The sequence below is a fragment of the Maniola jurtina genome, chromosome 9, assembly GCF_905333055.1.
Source record: "Maniola jurtina chromosome 9, ilManJurt1.1, whole genome shotgun sequence".
Classification (NCBI taxonomy): domain Eukaryota; kingdom Metazoa; phylum Arthropoda; class Insecta; order Lepidoptera; family Nymphalidae; genus Maniola; species Maniola jurtina.
In genome coordinates this window covers 11,335,099-11,353,496 of record NC_060037.1, presented here as the reverse complement: position 1 = coordinate 11,353,496, position 18,398 = coordinate 11,335,099, and the positions used below count along the sequence as shown (strand labels likewise).

General features: G+C 35.1%; 3 protein-coding genes across 5 annotated transcripts; 1 reads left to right on the top strand and 2 right to left on the bottom strand.

Moving 5' to 3' along the window:
- Positions 1-647: 647 nt before the first annotated feature.
- Positions 648-11,879, bottom strand: LOC123868058 (exonuclease 1). 3 transcript variants are annotated; one of them, XM_045910397.1, is made up of 11 exons: positions 11,538-11,879; positions 10,993-11,112; positions 10,169-10,220; positions 9,382-9,591; positions 7,957-8,172; positions 7,332-7,491; positions 6,640-6,776; positions 5,989-6,206; positions 3,800-4,745; positions 2,653-2,822; positions 648-2,129 (listed from the first exon to the last, which is right to left on the bottom strand). In XM_045910397.1, the coding sequence occupies exons 1-11, from the start codon at positions 11,696-11,698 to the stop codon at positions 2,111-2,113; spliced, it is 2,409 nt and encodes an 802-aa protein (XP_045766353.1). In that variant the 5' UTR covers positions 11,699-11,879; the 3' UTR covers positions 648-2,110. The 3 variants fall into 3 exon arrangements, with proteins under 3 accessions (XP_045766353.1, XP_045766354.1, XP_045766355.1); XM_045910398.1 differs by having other exon boundaries at positions 3,809-4,745; XM_045910399.1 differs by lacking the exon at positions 648-2,129 and having other exon boundaries at positions 2,649-2,822.
- Positions 11,880-12,174: 295 nt separating this feature from the next.
- Positions 12,175-14,039, top strand: LOC123868061 (mitochondrial cardiolipin hydrolase-like). Its single transcript, XM_045910405.1, has 2 exons — positions 12,175-12,673; positions 13,194-14,039. The coding sequence occupies exons 1-2, from the start codon at positions 12,328-12,330 to the stop codon at positions 13,619-13,621; spliced, it is 774 nt and encodes a 257-aa protein (XP_045766361.1). The 5' UTR covers positions 12,175-12,327; the 3' UTR covers positions 13,622-14,039.
- Positions 14,040-14,446: 407 nt separating this feature from the next.
- LOC123868062 (mediator of RNA polymerase II transcription subunit 10) lies at positions 14,447-15,884 on the bottom strand. The gene is made up of 3 exons (XM_045910406.1): positions 15,632-15,884; positions 15,366-15,449; positions 14,447-14,876 (listed from the first exon to the last, which is right to left on the bottom strand). The coding sequence occupies exons 1-3, from the start codon at positions 15,751-15,753 to the stop codon at positions 14,687-14,689; spliced, it is 396 nt and encodes a 131-aa protein (XP_045766362.1). The 5' UTR covers positions 15,754-15,884; the 3' UTR covers positions 14,447-14,686.
- Between the last annotated feature and the right edge of the window lie 2,514 nt (positions 15,885-18,398).

The following is an 18,398-nucleotide window of genomic DNA, read 5'->3' as shown; positions in this document are numbered from 1 at the left end:
GAGATTGCTCCAAGCAATAAGGCCGCCTTTGCACACAATTGTTTTTTTCTGTTTTCTTCTTTCTGTGTTGTGATCCTTTACATGTGTTTTTGTGTGCAATAAAGTGTTCTATCTATCTATCTACTTATTGATTTTTCTAAAACTCAATCAAATCCGAATCTGAACTATGCATACGCAAAATTGCATAGATTGGATTAGCTGCCTAGTGCCCGAGGACTCTTAGAACAGGTTCCCACTGTGTCGTAACGGTTAATTTATCGTTGGATGACTATGGCATCTAGCTGTTCCCATTGGATGCCGTCCCATTGGATTTACCATCACGATCAGTCATGATTTTTTATCGTTTTACGACTATCGCGCTAACCGTTTCCATTGTCTCAACAATCTATCGTCCCTGCATTGAACTAATAATAATATCTACCTCAGTGCGTCCCTGCAAAAAGTCGTGGACGACAGTTAACCGTGCCGTCCTATTTGAACATCTCCATGCACGACTGTCTGTATGTCGTCACGACAGAGTGCGAATGCGCCCTTACGATACGACAGTCTGCGGACTATTCTCGCTACATTTTAAATTACTGTATCAGCATGCGGCTTTATGGCATGCCATAATAAATATTAGAATGTCGCATAAAAAAACTACACTATTGCATCAATTATTTTAATTACTTTCTTATAAACAATCATAATTCTAAATTATTAATAAGTAATAATTATTATCACAATTAAAACTGGAGGTAATCAACAAAAAATGCAATCTGTTTCGATTTGTCGACATGATTTCAAATCACAACACAATCACTTAACAAAAACATTCATATTTACTTCCAAGGTGAATTTCCTTCACCACTTTTTAAAGTTTTAAAACTATTATAATCCGCCATCTTAGATCATCCGCCATGTTGAATTTTTAATGACGTCAGCAGTATTGACGTTCGGAAAATCGGATCTCAACGGTATGATTCGCTAACTCAGTGTTCAACACTGAATAATAGCAACCGAGGTCATTTGGCACTGGTTGGTTCTACACTGCTGCTTCACTGGGTGAAATAAAAATATTTTTTCGTAGAAAACCTTCACTGGATTCAAAATGAATGTCAAATGAGCTCGGTGGCTAATATCTATCATTCAGTGTTGAACACTGAGTTAGCAAATCACCCCGCCGATATTGAGCCTGCGCAGTGGGTGATTTATCGATCTATTAGTACAAGAGATATAGTACAAGAGGCGCGACGGCGCGGAGGTGTCTATGTGGGCTAGTTAAAACAGCGCATATCAATCAATTGCGATCGTTAAGCAATGTTAACCCTTTGAATGAATTCAGAGGTCCAATTTTGACCTTGTCGTTCCGGCGCGGGGGTTTCTATGTGGGCTATCTGTCTTGAGACAGCACCTATCAATCGATTGCGATTGTTAACCAACGTTGACCAACATCGGCAACTGAATGGATGATCGACTGCAGAGCTCCGAATTTTGACCTTTTCGTATCTACCGTGTGTGCTTCGGAGAGCACATTAAGCCGTCAAAGATAATAATCGTTCAAAAAAGCTAAGACTTGAAATCTAATCTTAGTCGAGTCGTAAAGGGTTCCTTCAAAGTTGGAACCCACTGCATTATCCAAAAAAACTCCTACTGGTTAATGCAAAACAGTCACGACTGTCAGGTATGAGTATTACGACTCAAAGAGAGATGAAACAACGGTTCACATCCCCCCGTCATTCAGTAGGTCGATTTTGGTAAACTTGTACCTATCAATTACTATCACTATTATTGTGATTGGCTGAATTTATGAGATACTTGTTGCAATGCATTTTAGCCAATAGTGAGCGAGTATCGGCCAGTCAGAGGTGATTGCGATCGTCATACTGTAGCTGTCAATTTACCGTAATCGCGCCCCCAAACTCTTTTTCCGGAACTGTAGTACCCGCATTCAAGTATTATCGTAAAAACTAATGAAGATACTTTAAGCTTAGTGAGTATTCAAATAAAACTTTAAAAAAAGTGGCAACGGAGATTCAAAGTAAAAAAAACACTGTCATAAAACAATTCAGTAACGCTTACAATAATGCCATAATTAAATGTTGTACTGCCATAATAAAAATAATTCTTCTTATTTCTTTAACACTGTCCTGAAACAAAAATGTCAATGTTATTATGGAACTTATTAAACTTTATTTAAATTTTATTTCCCACGGGATTCCGGGCCCATCCGCTTAACCGATTTATATGAAATTTGGTACCGAGGTAGCTTTCGTCCCAGAAACTGACATAGAAAACTTTTTATTTCAGAAAATCAAAGAGTTCCTACGAGATTTTTAAAACCCTAAATCCACGCAGACGAAGTCGCGGGCATCATCTAGTGCCACTGTTACCGATTTAACCTTTGCATAGAGTTGAATTTAAAAAAAGAAAAGACATTAGGGGAAGATGGGAAAATGGCGGCAAGAAAAGCAGTTGATATTGATTCGAAGCAGAAAAGATTGGAATTTATCAATATGTTTTCAAGAAGTTAGTAGTTTTGAATTAAAGTTAGAGTTTATCATGCATTGTATAGCGATGGAATAAAGTCAGTTCTTATGAGTTGAGGATATTTTTATTAGTTCAGAAGTGGGATACGAACCCACGCCCACAAAAGTCCTAAAACAAGCTCACCTTTTCTGAAAGCCAAACTTGCTCAACAAAGTGGGTTGATTGGACGGCAGCGATGCAGTCTTCCTCAAACCCGGGACCCTGCATCTCGGCTTCTTAGCGCCAGGTTTGAACTTGTCCAGGGACGATTGGGAAGCCGCTTTAGGTGGCGATGGCGAGTCGAAGTATAATGACTGGGGAAAGTAAAATCATGTAAGTTATTTCAAGGATGTTTCTAAGGAAACAGAGCGTAATGTCTGTTTGATTAGAAACTCCCAATTATTATGTAAACAAAATAATGAGACATTTTTAAACAGATCTAATAAGGTAATTATAATAACTACTAATAACACTAATATTATAAAGAGAAAAGTTTGTGTGTATGTGTGTATATTAGTTACAAAAACTACTCGTCGGATTGAGCTGAAATTTAGAATGGAGATATATACCCTGGATTAATACATATGCTACTTTTTATCTCGGAAAATTGAAGAGTTCCTACGGAATTTTTAAAACCTATATCCACGCGAACGAAGTCACGGGCGTTAGACAACGGGCAATACAATCGAAGATTATGTAAATGACAAAAAAGCTTGGAATTGATTCGCTCCAGCAATATACGGCGCTGCAATTGCTTGTATACAGTATGGCATATTATTGTAAATTGTACATTTGAAAAGAGCAACCGCCGAGTTTCTTGCTGGTTCTTCTCGGTAGGAACAGCATTCCGAACCAGTGGTAGATTATTTTGACGATTCAAAAGCACTTGTAAAAGTTTAATTGAATAAAAATAATTTGAATTTGAATTTGAGTACTACTAGAATAATAACTATATACTACTATATATTTCATAAATTTTTCTAGTAAAGTCATTTGATGATGGAGGGTGATTGATTTATAAAAATGAAAAATGTAACAAAAATCATACAACTATATCCACGGAGTTAAGTTAATGTAGCGCTCTCTCTTTTACGTAATCCCATACAAATAATAAAGACAAAAAGTCAGTGGGCGTTAACCATTTTAAGTGACCAACCAATCACAAACGAACCAATATTTTCTGTGCTAACTTTCCGTGGATAGAGTAGTACCAGGCCTAAGAAAGCTTACATACTTTGGCAATATCTAAGCAATCAGACTACCTACCACACACTAAACTACTAGATACTACCTTAGTTACCTCAGGATCCACTGGAATTACCATATTTTCATACAGACAACTATTCTCTATCATAGATTCACTGAACCCTGTGTCACATGTCGATTGAGATTCCATAAATGCGCCATTTTGTTCCAAAATTGGACCCTTGTCTACCATTTTTGGACTATTCTTATCCATATTTGGACTCAAGGAATTCTCTTTGCAATCCACTAATAAACTTTCAATAGGCCTTAACTTAAACGGATTCCTTATTTTAGGACTGATATCTAAAATCTTACTGTTTTGATCAATTTTCGGATCGTTTGGATCTGATTTTGGACTAATTTTATCCATTTCTGGACTCAGAGAATTTTCTTTCTGGGAGACCTCCAATACAGAATCGTTTTCCGAACATTGTGCAGGCCTCAACTTAAATGGATTTCTAGTTTTAGGACTTAACTCCAAAATTGGACTTTTCTGACACTTTTTGGGACTCAAGCAATTCTCGCTTTGTGATGAATCGATTTGCGAACACTGAGTATCGATTTCTAATTTATTACACAATATCGATTTTTTATCTATTTCTATGTCATTTTTATTCGCGCATTTTTCAGGCGATTCTTCTATTGTTATACAATTTTCAACTTTACTAATTAAGTCATTAGGTTCATTATTGAAAAATTTGCTTTCAATAACGTTGTCACTTAATACAGTTCTCGGAAATCGGCTGAGTTTCTTTAAAATCGTGTCACTTCTTTTCTCTAGATATTTCTTGAAAGATCTTTGCCGGTTTTCTAATATTGGTGATTTATCTTTTTGTGTGGGATTTTTTGTTACTTCTATTTCAGTTGTTGCAATGTTGTGTTCATCTTCAGTGAAAGTCTCGATGTATTGCGTATCGTTTTCGGAATCAATTTTTTGTTTTTTCATCGCTGGCTCTTTACAATACATACTTTTTAAGGTTTCTATGGATAGGCTGTAAAGAAAGTTTTAGATTTTTAGAATTTTGTAGGTTTGTAGAAAAATCCATCAATACACATATTATAAATGCGAAAGTGTGTTTGCTTATTGGTTTATTGGTTTGTCCTTCAATCACGCCGCAACAGTGCAACGGATCGACGTTGCATGGATATAATTAAAGACTTGGAGAGTGACATAGGCTACTTTTTATGCCGAAAAATGAAAGAGTTTTTAAAACCTAAATCCAGGCGGACGAAGGAGAATCAGTTAGTATTATTATTAATGCGAAAGTGTCTGTCTGTCTATTAACTTGTCACAGCCCATCCGTTTAACCAATTTGGACGTTTAGTACAGAGTTAGCTTGCACCCCAGATACGAAATCAAACTCGAAAATCAAAGGGATTTTCTGAAACTTGAATCCATGCGGACGAAAGCGATGGCGTGAGTTATTCTAAATATATAAAAGGAAAAGGTGACTGACTGATTGACCGACTGACTGACTAATCTATCAACGCACAGCTGTTTACTACTAGACAGGTCGGGTTGAAATTTGGCACACAAATAGCTATGTTGTGTAATTATGACGAAGTCACCCGCTAAGAAAATTCTAAAAAAAGTTTTTGAAAATACAACCCCTAAGGTTTAATATTTGTGTAGTCCATGAGGTCGCGGTCATAAGCAAGTACAAAGCAAATCAATAGGGATGATGACTACTAGTCAAATCAGTGACTTTTTATCAAACGTCAAAACGCTCGCTTAGTAAGAGAGCTTGTATGAAATTCACAGATGTGACGTCATAGACATTTGACATAATTGGACGTACTTTTTTAGTTTAATCGATAATCATCATCACACTAATATTATAAAGGCGAAAGTTTGTATGTGTATGTGTGTGTGTGTGTGTGTGTGTGTGTGTGTGTGTGTGTATGTTTGTTACTCCTTCACGCAAAAACTACTGAACGGATTTGGCTGAAATTTGGAATGGAGATAGATAATATCCTGGATTAGCACATAGGCTACTTTTTATCCCGGAAAATCAGAGTTCCCACGGGATTTCAAAAAACCTAAATCCACGCGGGCGAAGTCGCGGGCATCGGCTAGTTTAAAATAGTCAGCAAACTAAAAACTAGCAGCGGACGTGGGTTTTACGAATTTTGGTACTCCTCTATTTAATGACTCCTAATAAATAATTCATTTTAGACATAGGCATCATCCCAATTGAGAAAATCCTTTTTAATTTTGATTTGGTCAATAACTACCTTTCATCCTGCGTTTCTGGCACAAACTTGCTAACCAAAGTGACAACTTTCTTCCTCAGCCTGGTTTGAGGCACCGCTATGATTGGTTCAACTTTCTTAACCTTTTTCACCCAAGGGTGGGTCTCAGTTAGATATTGGACGAAATCCGCACTCCATATGCTTGGGTGATTCGCTATCCCTTTCTCTTTCCAACTATTTGTTTTTATATCTGTCTCAGACTGTGAAGAATTTGAAATTGGTTTATAAAAATTTGGAATATTTAGATTAGAGCTAGAGCTTTAAAATAGAGGTATTGGGGAACCCACCGCATAATTATTCCAAAAAAACCCCTGCCATTTTGTTGTTACTGAAAAACTGCCACTACCTTCAATGAGGAATACAACTCAGAGAGTCAGTTAAATTAGGTACACTAATTTTTAAATATTCACTTTCTTGGTATAACAGAAGAAATGTAGTAAGTAAAAAATAAAACTTTTAACCTATAGCACTAAATACTTGGCACTTTGCACTTCGATAAACTGATAAAAGATGGCCGCCTTAAAACAGCTGTTCTGTTTAGTGGTCATTTGAAGTATGTTCTCAAGAGATCTATGTCCAGCAGTGGACTGAGGTGAATTTCAAATGAAATGAAAACAGTATAAATACACTTACAGCAAGATCTCGATGATCGGGGTCCCAATTGTCCAATTTCTTTAATGTAAAAGGATCAATATTTCCTAAGGCCAACTGAAATGCGACTTTAGGGTCCAAAAGTTCACCTGCGTTAACGCACAGCGCTATCTCAATATCTGGAAATAATTATGTTTCATTTATTCTGAGTAAACTTTACTAAATTTTTCATATATTAAGTGTATGAAAAATACTAAATTGCTGAACTGATTTGGTTGTGAATTTTTTTTATGATGATACAGACAGAAAAATTACTAAATTTTAAGTATCAAAACTAAATTGCGGTGTGTGTTTTTATTGACTATGCTCAAAAATGCTGGAACTATCTGGGAACATTATCCCAAGAAAACTCCGGCCATTATGTGAATACTAGAGGATGCCCGCGGCTTCGCCCGAGTGGATTTCGATTTTTTAAATCCCTTAGGAACTCCTTGATTTTCCGGGATAAAAAGTAGCCTATGTCCTTCCCCAGGATGTATCCCAAGTCTGTACCCATTAAAATCAGTTCAGCGGTTGGGCCGTGAAAACGTAGCAGATAGACAGACAGACAGACACATTTGCGCATTTATAATATTATTATGTATGGATTGGATAGAGGTCTCATGAACGATGAAGAGATGTTCAAAAAAAAATTGTTTAATAACCAGAACTATTTTTGAGCATCAAGTCCATACCTTCATCATCTGGTTCAGTGAGTCGCACCATCTTTCTCTCAGTGGGGTCGTAAACAAACTGATGCTTGAACGTAGCCTCGGCTTTCAGGAAGCTCTCCCTGTATTCATCTGTTACCGTTAAATTCGATCGGTTGAAGAAGCTCGGCAGTTTTCTTAGTGCCTGAAAGTTAATTAAATTATTTTGATTATCAGTTTCATCTTCATCTACACTCTATGCCATAGCCTAGATCGGGAATAAGAAAATTTTCTCCCACTTGCTCAGAAATTGGTTTTTTGTTAGAAACAAAACGTTTATCGACTCTTTTCTGTACGCACGCCAGCAATTTCCAACATGACAGCTGTAAATAGAATAATAGAAATAGAAATTACTGCACAGTTTCAGACTTCCAGGCCCAAAATGTTGAATTGAATTCTTATAATGTTGAATTAGCGAAATACTGCTAATGAGGTTCTTTAAATGCACATTTACAAAGTTAGGTTTTTTAGATGATATTTATTACTAGCTTATTCCCGCGATTTTGTCCTTGTGGATTACACAAATTTTAAACCTCTATTTTACCCCCTTATGGTTTAAATTTTCGAAAATCCTTTCTTAGCGGATGTCTACGTCATAATGGCTACTTACATTAGCGAAGTCCGAATCTTGCGTGGCAGTTACAAACTGCCTCGCTTTGGCCAGGCCAATGCCGGGCAGCGACGCCAGGTAGTCGCAACCAGACATTATGCACATCCGCCGGAACTTGTCGAACCGATAGTGCTCTATGGGGCACTTCATCACTAGCGGCAACTTCGCTGTCTCAACGAGGGTACCCGTGCCATCGAGGTCCATTTTAAAAAGTACCTGAAACAGAACAAGAGTATTTTTCCCAACCAGTGGTAGATACTTTGACGATTCAAAAGTACTTGTAAAAGTTTCATCATAATCATCAGCCTGTGGACGTCCACTGTTGGACATAGGCCTTCCCTAAAGAGCGCCACCACTCGATCCTCAGCCTAAAGTTGTAAAAGTTTAATTGAATAAAAATATTTTGAATTTGAATTTGAAAATTAAGTTTAATTTTCAAGCTTGCTCGCGCTGTAACCCTTAGCCACGGAATATACTCAAATGATACATTTCGAGCTCACTACGCTCGCGTTGTAATAAAAATATATACATACATGATTTCATTTCAGATTGAAGTAATAATTTTGGACTTTCGAAAAATTGATGTTTAAACTTATTATTGATGAATAACCTCTATAACTCATCTATTAAATACTTACTCATAATACAATGAGTATAAAGTTAAATTTCTTCTTTCTGGGCTGGTTTCCGCACTTAAACGTTTCCGCCTGTTGTGTGTACAGTTAAATTTATCAACTATTTGCGCATCAAATGGTATAAAAAACCGGATAGGGCTGTTTGTTCGTGCAGAAGTCTGCCCTTTTTTCACCGTGCAACAATACATACAATTTTTGCCGAAAATGCGCCAAATTGCTCAGCATCAGGAATTGGATGTTTTTTATATTAGCATTAACGAATATAAGAAGCTAAGTATATGTATGTAACCATTAACTCGGTATGCGATTTGGTGTTTGACTGTAAGCATACCGAGTATTCTGCATCAATAAATCAATAAAGCAGCACTATGTAATGAAGGAAAATTTGCTCAGGAAAAACAAAGGGAGACTAATAAACCAATTTTGCGCTGTTATGTGATAAAAATTTCCTCACACGCCTTTCACCCGCCAAAGACCTCTTACTATCCACTATGTGCATTTGCTTAACTTGTTTGTCAGTCACTGTAACACATAATTAGTAACTAGCCGATGCCCGCGACTTCAACCGCGTGGATTTAAGTTTTTAGAAATCCCGTGGGAACTCTTTTAATTTTCCGGGATAAAAAGTAGCCTATGTGCTAATCCAGGATATTATCTATCTCCATTCCAAATTTCAGCCAAATCCGTCCAGTAGTTTTTGCGTGAAGGAGTAACAAACATAAACACACACACACATACATACATACACACAAACTTTCGCCAAATTAGTGTGATCTGATAGTGTGATTACCTTAGTGCACCCAAACAGTATCAAATCCGAGTCCTCAGTAATAACAAGTTGTGCGTAATTCTTAATATTGAGGTAGGCCAGTTGTGCATCAGCCTCATACGGAGCAACTATACAGTCAACGTTGCGCTTCCGACACTCCTTGATTAGAGCTAGAGCCATTGCATGGGTGATGTCTACGCTGCGTCGCATAAAGCTTCTAGCTTCTTCAATCTGAAATAGATAAATAACTATTGTTTATAAGACAATGCAACAACATAACATAAATAAAATAAAAATAACCTTTATTCTTTGATCTTATACTATATACACTACTTTCTAAATAATGGTATTGCTAATTTCCTAATGCTCATATCCAATCCTACATAATTTATTCTAAACAAGTGTAAATTAAAAATTTATAACACCCCCGACAAGTGAAGGTTACAGTAATAACTAGAAAAGAGCTGATAACTTTCAAACGGCTGAACTGATTTTCTTGGATTATAGCTAAGAACACTCTCGATCAAGCCACCTTTAAAACAAAATAAACTAAATTAAAATCAGTTCATTAGTTTAGGAGCTACGATGCTACAGACAGATACACAGATAGACAGATATACATGTCAAACTTATAACACCCCTCTTTTTGGGTCCCTTAAAAACTGGCCATGAAGTTATAAGCAAAAGCTTTCAAAAGTTACAACTTTCAAAAGCTTTTGATTGGGATACTAACAAGTTTTCTAAGAAAGTTTAATGAGTAACTAATATAAGTAGCACAAAAAATTACAATTAAAGCAAAGATTTTTACCTTTCCTAAACTCAGTAATTCTGCAGCTCTTTTCTTTGATATATCACGAGTTCTGTAAGCAAGTACAGTAAAATGTATATACTTCATTATTATAAATTATTCTCATTAAAATGACTTTTGGTTTCAGATCACTCTTTGTACTATGCAAAATGACTAAACCAATATGAACAAGACTTGCATTTAAAATATAAGGACATTACGTAGAATACTTGTAATGTCCTTTCATTAAAAGTATCTATATTATATTTAAAGCCTCAATAGCTCAACGGTTGAGGAGCGGATTGGATTCCGAAAGGTCGCCGGTTCAAACCCCACCCGTTGCACTATTGTCGTACCCACTCCTGGCACAAGCTTTATGCTTAATTGGAGGGGAAAGGGGAATATTAGTCTTGTTTAGCATGGCTAATATTCTTTATAAGGAACAAAAAAAAAATATACTTAGATATTTTAATAAGTAAACATGATGTTTTGACTGGAAGACCTAGGGGTTGATGAACTGACAGAATAGAGAAAGATGAGACTTTCAGAAGTTTGGAGCTGAATGAAAGCTGCTTCTTAGCACTGCTAGAACACTGGAGAAGTTTACTTGACCAAACTACCCACCTATAATTTACAGCTTTGATAATGTTATAACTAAAGTCAAAGTCAAAGTCAAAATCATTTATTCAAAGTAGGTACAATTGTACTCCTTTTGATGGTCGAAATTGTTAAACTTGTACGATACAGTGGTGATAATTGGTGGACTATTGGTTTTTACAAACTAATTTTAATAGATCCCTCAATATTGATATAACATTATAGTGTAATTAATATAATACACTCACTCTCTCCTCTTCAGTTCAGTCATTGCTTTGGCTGGCAGGTGGCGTCCATCAAACACTAAAATTGGCTTTATATTCTTCGAAAGCAACATTGTCACATATTTTAAACAGTATTTGATATGTCTGCAAGAATAATATTTTTATTTATGTTACTTAAGTAGTGTCTTTAATTTATTCAGAAGATAAAGAAATATTAAATAATATCTGACAAAACTAACATATGCAAAATAGATCAAAGCATTCTTTGCAGCATTGCCAAGTTTCAGCTTTCAAGTTTCAAGCTCTTGAGCCTGAGGTATGCTCTGTCTTAGAAGAATTATTATTGTTGTATTCCAATAGTGACAAAGTAATATAAAAAAATTGTGAAAAATAGCATCATTGCAATGCTGGTTCTTAGTTATTACTTAGGTTTTATTACTAATAGCAGGTAGCAGGGTCAAAAATCTTTAGATAAAGCTCATTGCATTGTAAATTTGAGCACACATGTACCTACAACTAAAACCAATAGGTTTGATGTTTTAAGTTCTACAAAATGTTGAGCAACTTACACATCAGTCTCTTCACCTCGTACCAACTTATCAGCACAAGCAAATGCTCCCTTATGAAGCCAGCAGTACGTATCTATCGCTACTGTACATCCGCTGAACTCGCCAACATTAGCCCTCCTTGAAGCCTTCTCGAGGAAGGGTATCAAACCTGTGATACCCATGTTATGTACAATTATCACTTACTATAGACCATCCTAAATAATACTCAAGTCTCCTAGTTTATTACTATAGTTAGGATATAAATATTATAACGTCCTCATGATAAAAAATTAATAAAAACTAATACTGAGAATCCTTATTCCTACGATTTTCGGTAGGTAGAAAAAAAACGAAAACAAACGAGATCGGAAATGTCAAATAAATCTGACAAATGTTCCCGCACCCGGCCCGCTGTCAGCAACGGAAACGTTTAAAAACATACCAACATGGGTACCTAGCTATATTTATTTAAAAAATATATATAGTTAAAATAAGTAGTTATTTTTAGTTATGAATTTCCAAAATAACTATATTATTACTTAGTTAAATTACATAGTTAGTCTTGTAATGATTCGTTATTAATAGGAATAAAGAATATAAGTTAATGAATAATAATAGTTACAGAACTGATAGGCATGTAGGCATGTGACAATAACGATACGATACAAAACGAGGGTAGTTACGAAATTCTTTTAGTTAAATGAAAAAGTATCACTATCAATGACCACCTCATTTTATTTCAAAATATAAAATTGAAGGCTGGTCTGTGTGCGTGCCAGATAAAAGTGTTAAATGTTTGAAATTACTTATAATGAGATTAAATCCGCGTCTCCTATCATCGGCCGCTGCAGTGGCAATAACTTGTGTCGTATCTGCCGCCGCGTATTACTACAGACGTCGTAACACTGAAATCAATGAAGTGATGGTCTTCTGTAAATTGCAGTTCAATCCCCACAATTATTTTGATAAATTAGTCAGCTTCATTGAAGGCGCGAAACACAGCGTCCACGTTTGCATGCCTGGCATACACAACCCAGCTATACAGGCCCGTCTGGTAAACTTAATTAAATCCAAAAATATAAAAGTTCGTATTGTTATCGACCGTTCGGGATATAATGCATCTACAGATTTTTTCGTCAAAGAACTTATTGAAGCTGGTAAGTTTCGTTTCATATATCTTAGTAACTACTTAGTTTAGGTATTTGGTAATACTGAATCCGTAAATGGTATTCAAGACCATGTTCGAGACATGGTCGCTAACTATAAGTCTCGTCAGAATCACTCAGCAGGCAATGGAAGAGTACTAGGCTTGGAGTTTCTCTACGTGATCAAATCAGAAATGAAGGGATCCGTCATCCGTAGCAGCACTAGAGTACCTAACCGCCATAGGTAGCGAAGCTGAAGTAGCAATGGTTAGGGCATATAGTTACTTAATTCTAAAACCCGAACGTTGGGGTCCCAAGCGAACCCGAATAGCGCCCTCGCACCGGAAAGCGCAGCGTTGGCAGACCCTCCACTACATAGACATAGGACAGACAACATCAAACAAGTTGCAGGGAGCCGCTGGATTCAGGCGGCGCAAGAGCAAAACCGTGGCAGTGGATATCTAATGACTAGTTATGATGATATGGTTGGTGACTAGACACAAATAATTTTTTCATAAAAATTTAATTTCAGGGGCTGAAATAAAATGTAAGGCCAACGCACCTGTTAACAGTATGAAACACAAATTCTGCTTAGTCGATGAAAAGATTCTGATGACGGGAACACTCAACTGGGGTGACGATCGATCCTTCGACCACTGGAACTATGTTTACGTCACTAGCAAGCATCAATTGGTTGAACCAGTTAAAAACGAGTTTAACCAAATATGGAATACTGCTAGCGATGTACTAACTTTATTCGACATCTACTGTGACAGTGATGCAGAAACAGTAGAAATTCGCAATCCTGAAGAAGTGTCTGATGACAGTGCTGAGCTGGAAGGCGATGATCGAAACGAAACTATCGATATTGTAATCGATAAGAATATGGCCACCCCTATTGAAAAACAAATGGCACAAGGGGAATTTAAATCTTTTTCAATAAACACTCCTTTATTTTAAGTTAAGTTAGTAATAATTTTAATTTATCAATAATTTATCCTTAATGATTCAATGCATATTTTTAAATGAATTTATATATTTTATAATGTAACATGCCCTGTGATATAAAAATAGTTAATCAATTTTACTGCCCAGACATAAATTTGCTAATTGTGTATATAAAATGTTATATAGATTTTTTTAAACAATAAATACAAGGGCGCCCTATTTTTTCTAAGCTTTGAAAATCTCTAATTTATTTTTTAATTTCTGTATCATTTGAAACCACTTTTGAAACAAAGTGTTTCTTTTATTCTTTACTAAATATTGGATTATTTTTATTAATTTTCAATTTTATTTTTCTATAAACTTTCTGTTGCTATTTTAGCTAATATTGTTTTTCCATTCTATATTTTGAAAATGTTTACTTATGTATTTTCAATAAATCAAATGCTCTTTATTTTTTGCAATTTTTATTCATTCTTATAAAAAAACTTATGTTACAGCTCTTCTATTATTAGGTATGTAGTATGTACCTAGAGACTGAAATGTAGGTTTAAATAATAGAAATAAATTCAAATACAGACAGAAGAGTATAAAAGTGAAGGCAGTAAGCAAGGAACATACTACTGTCGAAGCAGGGTATGCATGTCTTGCATTTACAAAGGTGAGAAGAGGTAATACAACCAATTTAAAAATTAGTAACTGATACCAGCTTCTAACTTCTCTGGGTGTATATAATTTTGAGCCACCTTATTTGGTCATAGTAGAACCATAGTAATCCAAGTAATGATATTCTCAAATAATTCTTTTTTCAAAATAATAGCAAAAAAAAAAGCATTATTCTTCACTGAGCCAAGTTCTATTCAAAACCATTTTTCTTGAGAAATCCCAACTTATAAATTTAGAAACAAAGGAATTAACATGTCCAAATAAATTTCCTTTATTTTCTCAAAAAGTTTAAAAAATAACTTGTATCACTACGGTTCTACCATCATTTCGTCACTATAGCTATTCTTAGTCTGTAATGATAAAGTAACCTTATAAAGTAAAACTATTGAATAATTAATATAATCGCAGATACATCTATTCACCACCCCTTATGGCCTTATATTTAGCTATTTCATTAGGGAATGTCTTTGACAGTTCTGTAAGGAGGTGGCTCTTGAACCGCTTGTAGGAGTCAATCTTCCCTTTGACCTCTTCATTTTTGGCCAAAGCTTTATCTATGCAATCTTTTGTGTACAGCTGTGGGTTGCGGCCTTGATCGATGTAGCTGTAAAAAAAATTAGAAGTTTAAACTTTAGAGAGAGAAAATTTGGATGTTTGTTACTCTTTCACACCACAATGACTACACACCAATTTGGCAGAAATCTGGAATGGAGATAACCTACACTCTGAATTAGCACATATTATGCAATATTTTATTCTGGAAAATCGAAGAGTTAACACAGGATTTTTGAAAAACCTAATCTACACAATCACAGGCATCATCTATTTTCTCAGTAAAAATTTTGTACGATAGAAATTAATGAACAATATTAGAAATCTTTCCAATATTAAAAAATCATAGCATTACATATGATAACATGATTAAATGTCAGAATATTAATTTTAATGAACTTTCATTAATAAAAGGTGCAAGTTACACACAACATTATTTATGCAGTGAGTGCTACTTAAGAAAAGGAAAACTTTTAAGAAGGATCTTCTAAGATGGCAGTAGTAGACAGTTTTGAAAAATATGTTTACAATATTAACTTACTCAAAAACTTCTGTTGGCACAAGAATATCATGAACTTGAGACTTCAACTTGTCGACTTCTTGGAGTCCTGTGACTAATGATTGGCTAAAAAAAGTATTATGTGATAAGTAAACATGGCTTAGATTTAAAGGGTAGCATATCAGTTATAATAGATTAGCATCTGGGACCTGCCGGGTTACGAACAAATTAATAAGGTAAATATAGTAGCAATTTAATATATGGCTACTGAATACTGAATAACATTATTATTAGGAAAAAATACTCACATTTTCTGATTCAAAACACTTTGGCCCTGTGGCTGAAAATCGCTTACAATAATACGTATCTGTCTTACATTCTCTATGAACATTTCGAGCTGAGTCTCTAGGTTTTCAAGAGAGGCAGACATCGCGGTTGATTGTTGAAAGTTATCAATGATGAAGATTGTTAAAATATTAGTTTGGAAAATAGAAATTGCAAGTTTATCGCAGAATATTTCGTCCAAACAAAAATACAAAATATCATGACATGAAATGAATGACAGACAAACGTCAAACATGCATCAAACCACAGACCACAAATTCAAACATTGACCATAGATAAATGACATTGATCCAACGACTCATATTTTCAAAGATTAAAAATCTAAGGCCCAGGCTATAACATGTCGGGAGCCCGGTTTCTCACCGGTAGACCGTTCTGGTTATCTACACTGAGCATAATCCACTTGCCTCAATGTTTAAAGAAGAAACTACGTTATGTAATTTTTTTTTCCATTTGTGTGATATTCGCATAGCAAAAAAAACTCTGATTTCTCAAAACATGCAACAATAATTCATTTTTTTTTTAAACCGGGAAGCAGTCCGAATAAAACCGGACTAAAGTGTAATCCTTGCTTTATTTTCATAGCGGACGACTATCTATGGTATCGTCAAAGTTACAGATTGTTAAGAGTGTTGAACCGGTATGAGCTATTCTTAAGCTATTTTGCCCCCCTATATTTTATTAAACACTGCATTTATGTAAACCATTTATATACTACTTTGTAGAATATTTCCTGTTCTATTAAATTGACAGACAACATTTTGCAATTTATTCATAGTTTATCTTTTATTGCCTAAAATACCAAAAGACTATTACTGAATTTTGGATTTCGTGTCATCTTTGACGTTCACTACATCAAAAGTTACTTGGTAGATTCTCACAAAGAATTATATTTACCAAAGAAAAGGTCCTGAACTAATAAGATGACAGAACCAAATCTTTCGTTTGGCATTTTTTACATTATAAAAATTCAAACAAAAAAGTCATAATTTCGTAAAACTACAGACACATAAAACTGTCATTTAGGTGGGTTATTTATCTTCATTTATAAATAAAACTAAGTACTCATTAAAGAAGAACATATTGGCAATATATACAGAAAAAAAAATCTAAATTTAATTAATATTTTTTTCCAAAAAATAATCTTGAAACACACTACAAAACCGTGCAACGAGCAGTAGTAAATTGAACTAGGAAATCAGTACCGGCCGAGGCCTCTCCGAGAACGGACGTAACGCTTGTTTGCTTAGCAATTGTTATCGGATTATTTACGATTTACCTGAAATTGTAGTGCGACTATCACTTCTCAATACTAGGTATTTTTAATACTCGCTATTTTTTCTTAAAGATAGATAAAAACTTTTTGTATGTTTTTAAATTGTGTATATGATGCTGTAAGGAATTGCATTCCTAAATCCTGGTGATCCCTCGGGATTTTTAAAGGATCATCCGTTTAGATGTTTTTACGTGGTACAGAAATGCGTTGCATCCCGGGGACCGGTGCTATTACGGATAGGCTACTTTTGTCCTGGAAAATCAAAAGTTCCCACGGGATTTTTAGAAACCTAAATCCACGCGAGCGAAGCTGCGGGCATCAGCTAGTTAATAAATAAGTATTGCTTCGAGCAAATAGCTGCATTGGTATCTATTACGCTATTACGGTATTGGTAACAGTAAAACGCGATTTCGGTAGAGAATAGATTAATGCCTATCAGAGCAGTGGCATTGATCTATATTTTTAATAATTTCTAAAAATTAAATTTTAAATGGGTTTCACATTTATTTCAAAAGCTTTTATAAATTTGTAAAACTCAATACTCAAGGTTTCATTATACTGTTTGTGATAAGGAAAACCATGTTTTTTAAATAAACAGAAAGTAGAATTTTGTATAATTAGTTATTGACTAGAATTATAACTTTTCAGAATTAAATATTCTTAAAGGCTTATAGTTTTACAGTTATTACCGGCTGACAATGCTATATGCCAATACCCTTGCTATTTGTCCTAGCCGCTAAATAAAATTTTGATGATTCATCGTCCTTTTATGGCATTAGCGCGGTTTCTTGTATTCCATTATGATTTCTTTTTTTGCATTTGCATAATAGCATTAGTTTATTGTCTTTTACAGCATTAGTACGGTATTTTGTATTTAGATTTTGGTTGTATACATTGTACACTCTACCATAACACCTGAAACAATAGGATAATTACTATCATTTGCACGTGGTCATCCCTCGTGGATCTTTATGATGGTTTTATTTTTGAATAAAACAATTCTTTATCCAACTAAGGGAGGACTGAGTTTTCGGCAGCTATGTATAGTACGTGACAGGTCGAGATGGCAATCGAGGTATGAGGCGGGGGACGTTCTGCACAACCGCACGTCACCCGCGCTATCCCGCACCGGATTAGCCCAGGGATTGTGTGGGTGTGCGGGGCGTCCCTACCTTGATTGCCATCACAACCTGTCACGTGTTGTGTTGCGTGTTTGTTTGTTTATCAACTCATCAATTCACTTATTACTGCCAAACTGCACATTAAATTTTGATAAATGAGATCTCTCTTTGGCTTAGCTTTACCATTCCGTATGTTAGAGGCTATATTGTCATATGTCATAAAATTTTCTGATATGTCATAAAAGAACTTATCATAATCAAAACGAATGTAAGAGATATAACCTACAAAACCCAAAAAGTATATCGAAATTGGTATTACCTACACAAGACATG

Excerpts from the sequence above, each read along its gene's own strand:
- LOC123868061 (XM_045910405.1), top strand. The coding sequence starts at position 12,328 with ATGAGATTAAATCCGCGTCTCCTATCATCGGCCGCTGCAGTGGCAATA. Across the intron at positions 12,674-13,193 it reads CAAAGAACTTATTGAAGCTG|GGGCTGAAATAAAATGTAAG; the intron begins GTAAGTTTCGTT and ends ATTTAATTTCAG.
- LOC123868058 (XM_045910397.1), bottom strand. The coding sequence starts at position 11,698 with ATGGGTATCACAGGTTTGATACCCTTCCTCGAGAAGGCTTCAAGGAGG. Across the intron at positions 10,221-10,992 it reads ACTGAACTGAAGAGGAGAGA|AACTCGTGATATATCAAAGA; the intron begins GTGAGTGTATTA and ends ACTTGCTTACAG. Across the intron at positions 9,592-10,168 it reads AATTACTGAGTTTAGGAAAG|ATTGAAGAAGCTAGAAGCTT; the intron begins GTAAAAATCTTT and ends TATCTATTTCAG.
- LOC123868062 (XM_045910406.1), bottom strand. The coding sequence starts at position 15,753 with ATGTCTGCCTCTCTTGAAAACCTAGAGACTCAGCTCGAAATGTTCATA. Across the intron at positions 15,450-15,631 it reads AGTGTTTTGAATCAGAAAAT|CCAATCATTAGTCACAGGAC; the intron begins GTGAGTATTTTT and ends TACTTTTTTTAG. Across the intron at positions 14,877-15,365 it reads GTGCCAACAGAAGTTTTTGA|CTACATCGATCAAGGCCGCA; the intron begins GTAAGTTAATAT and ends TTTTTTTTACAG.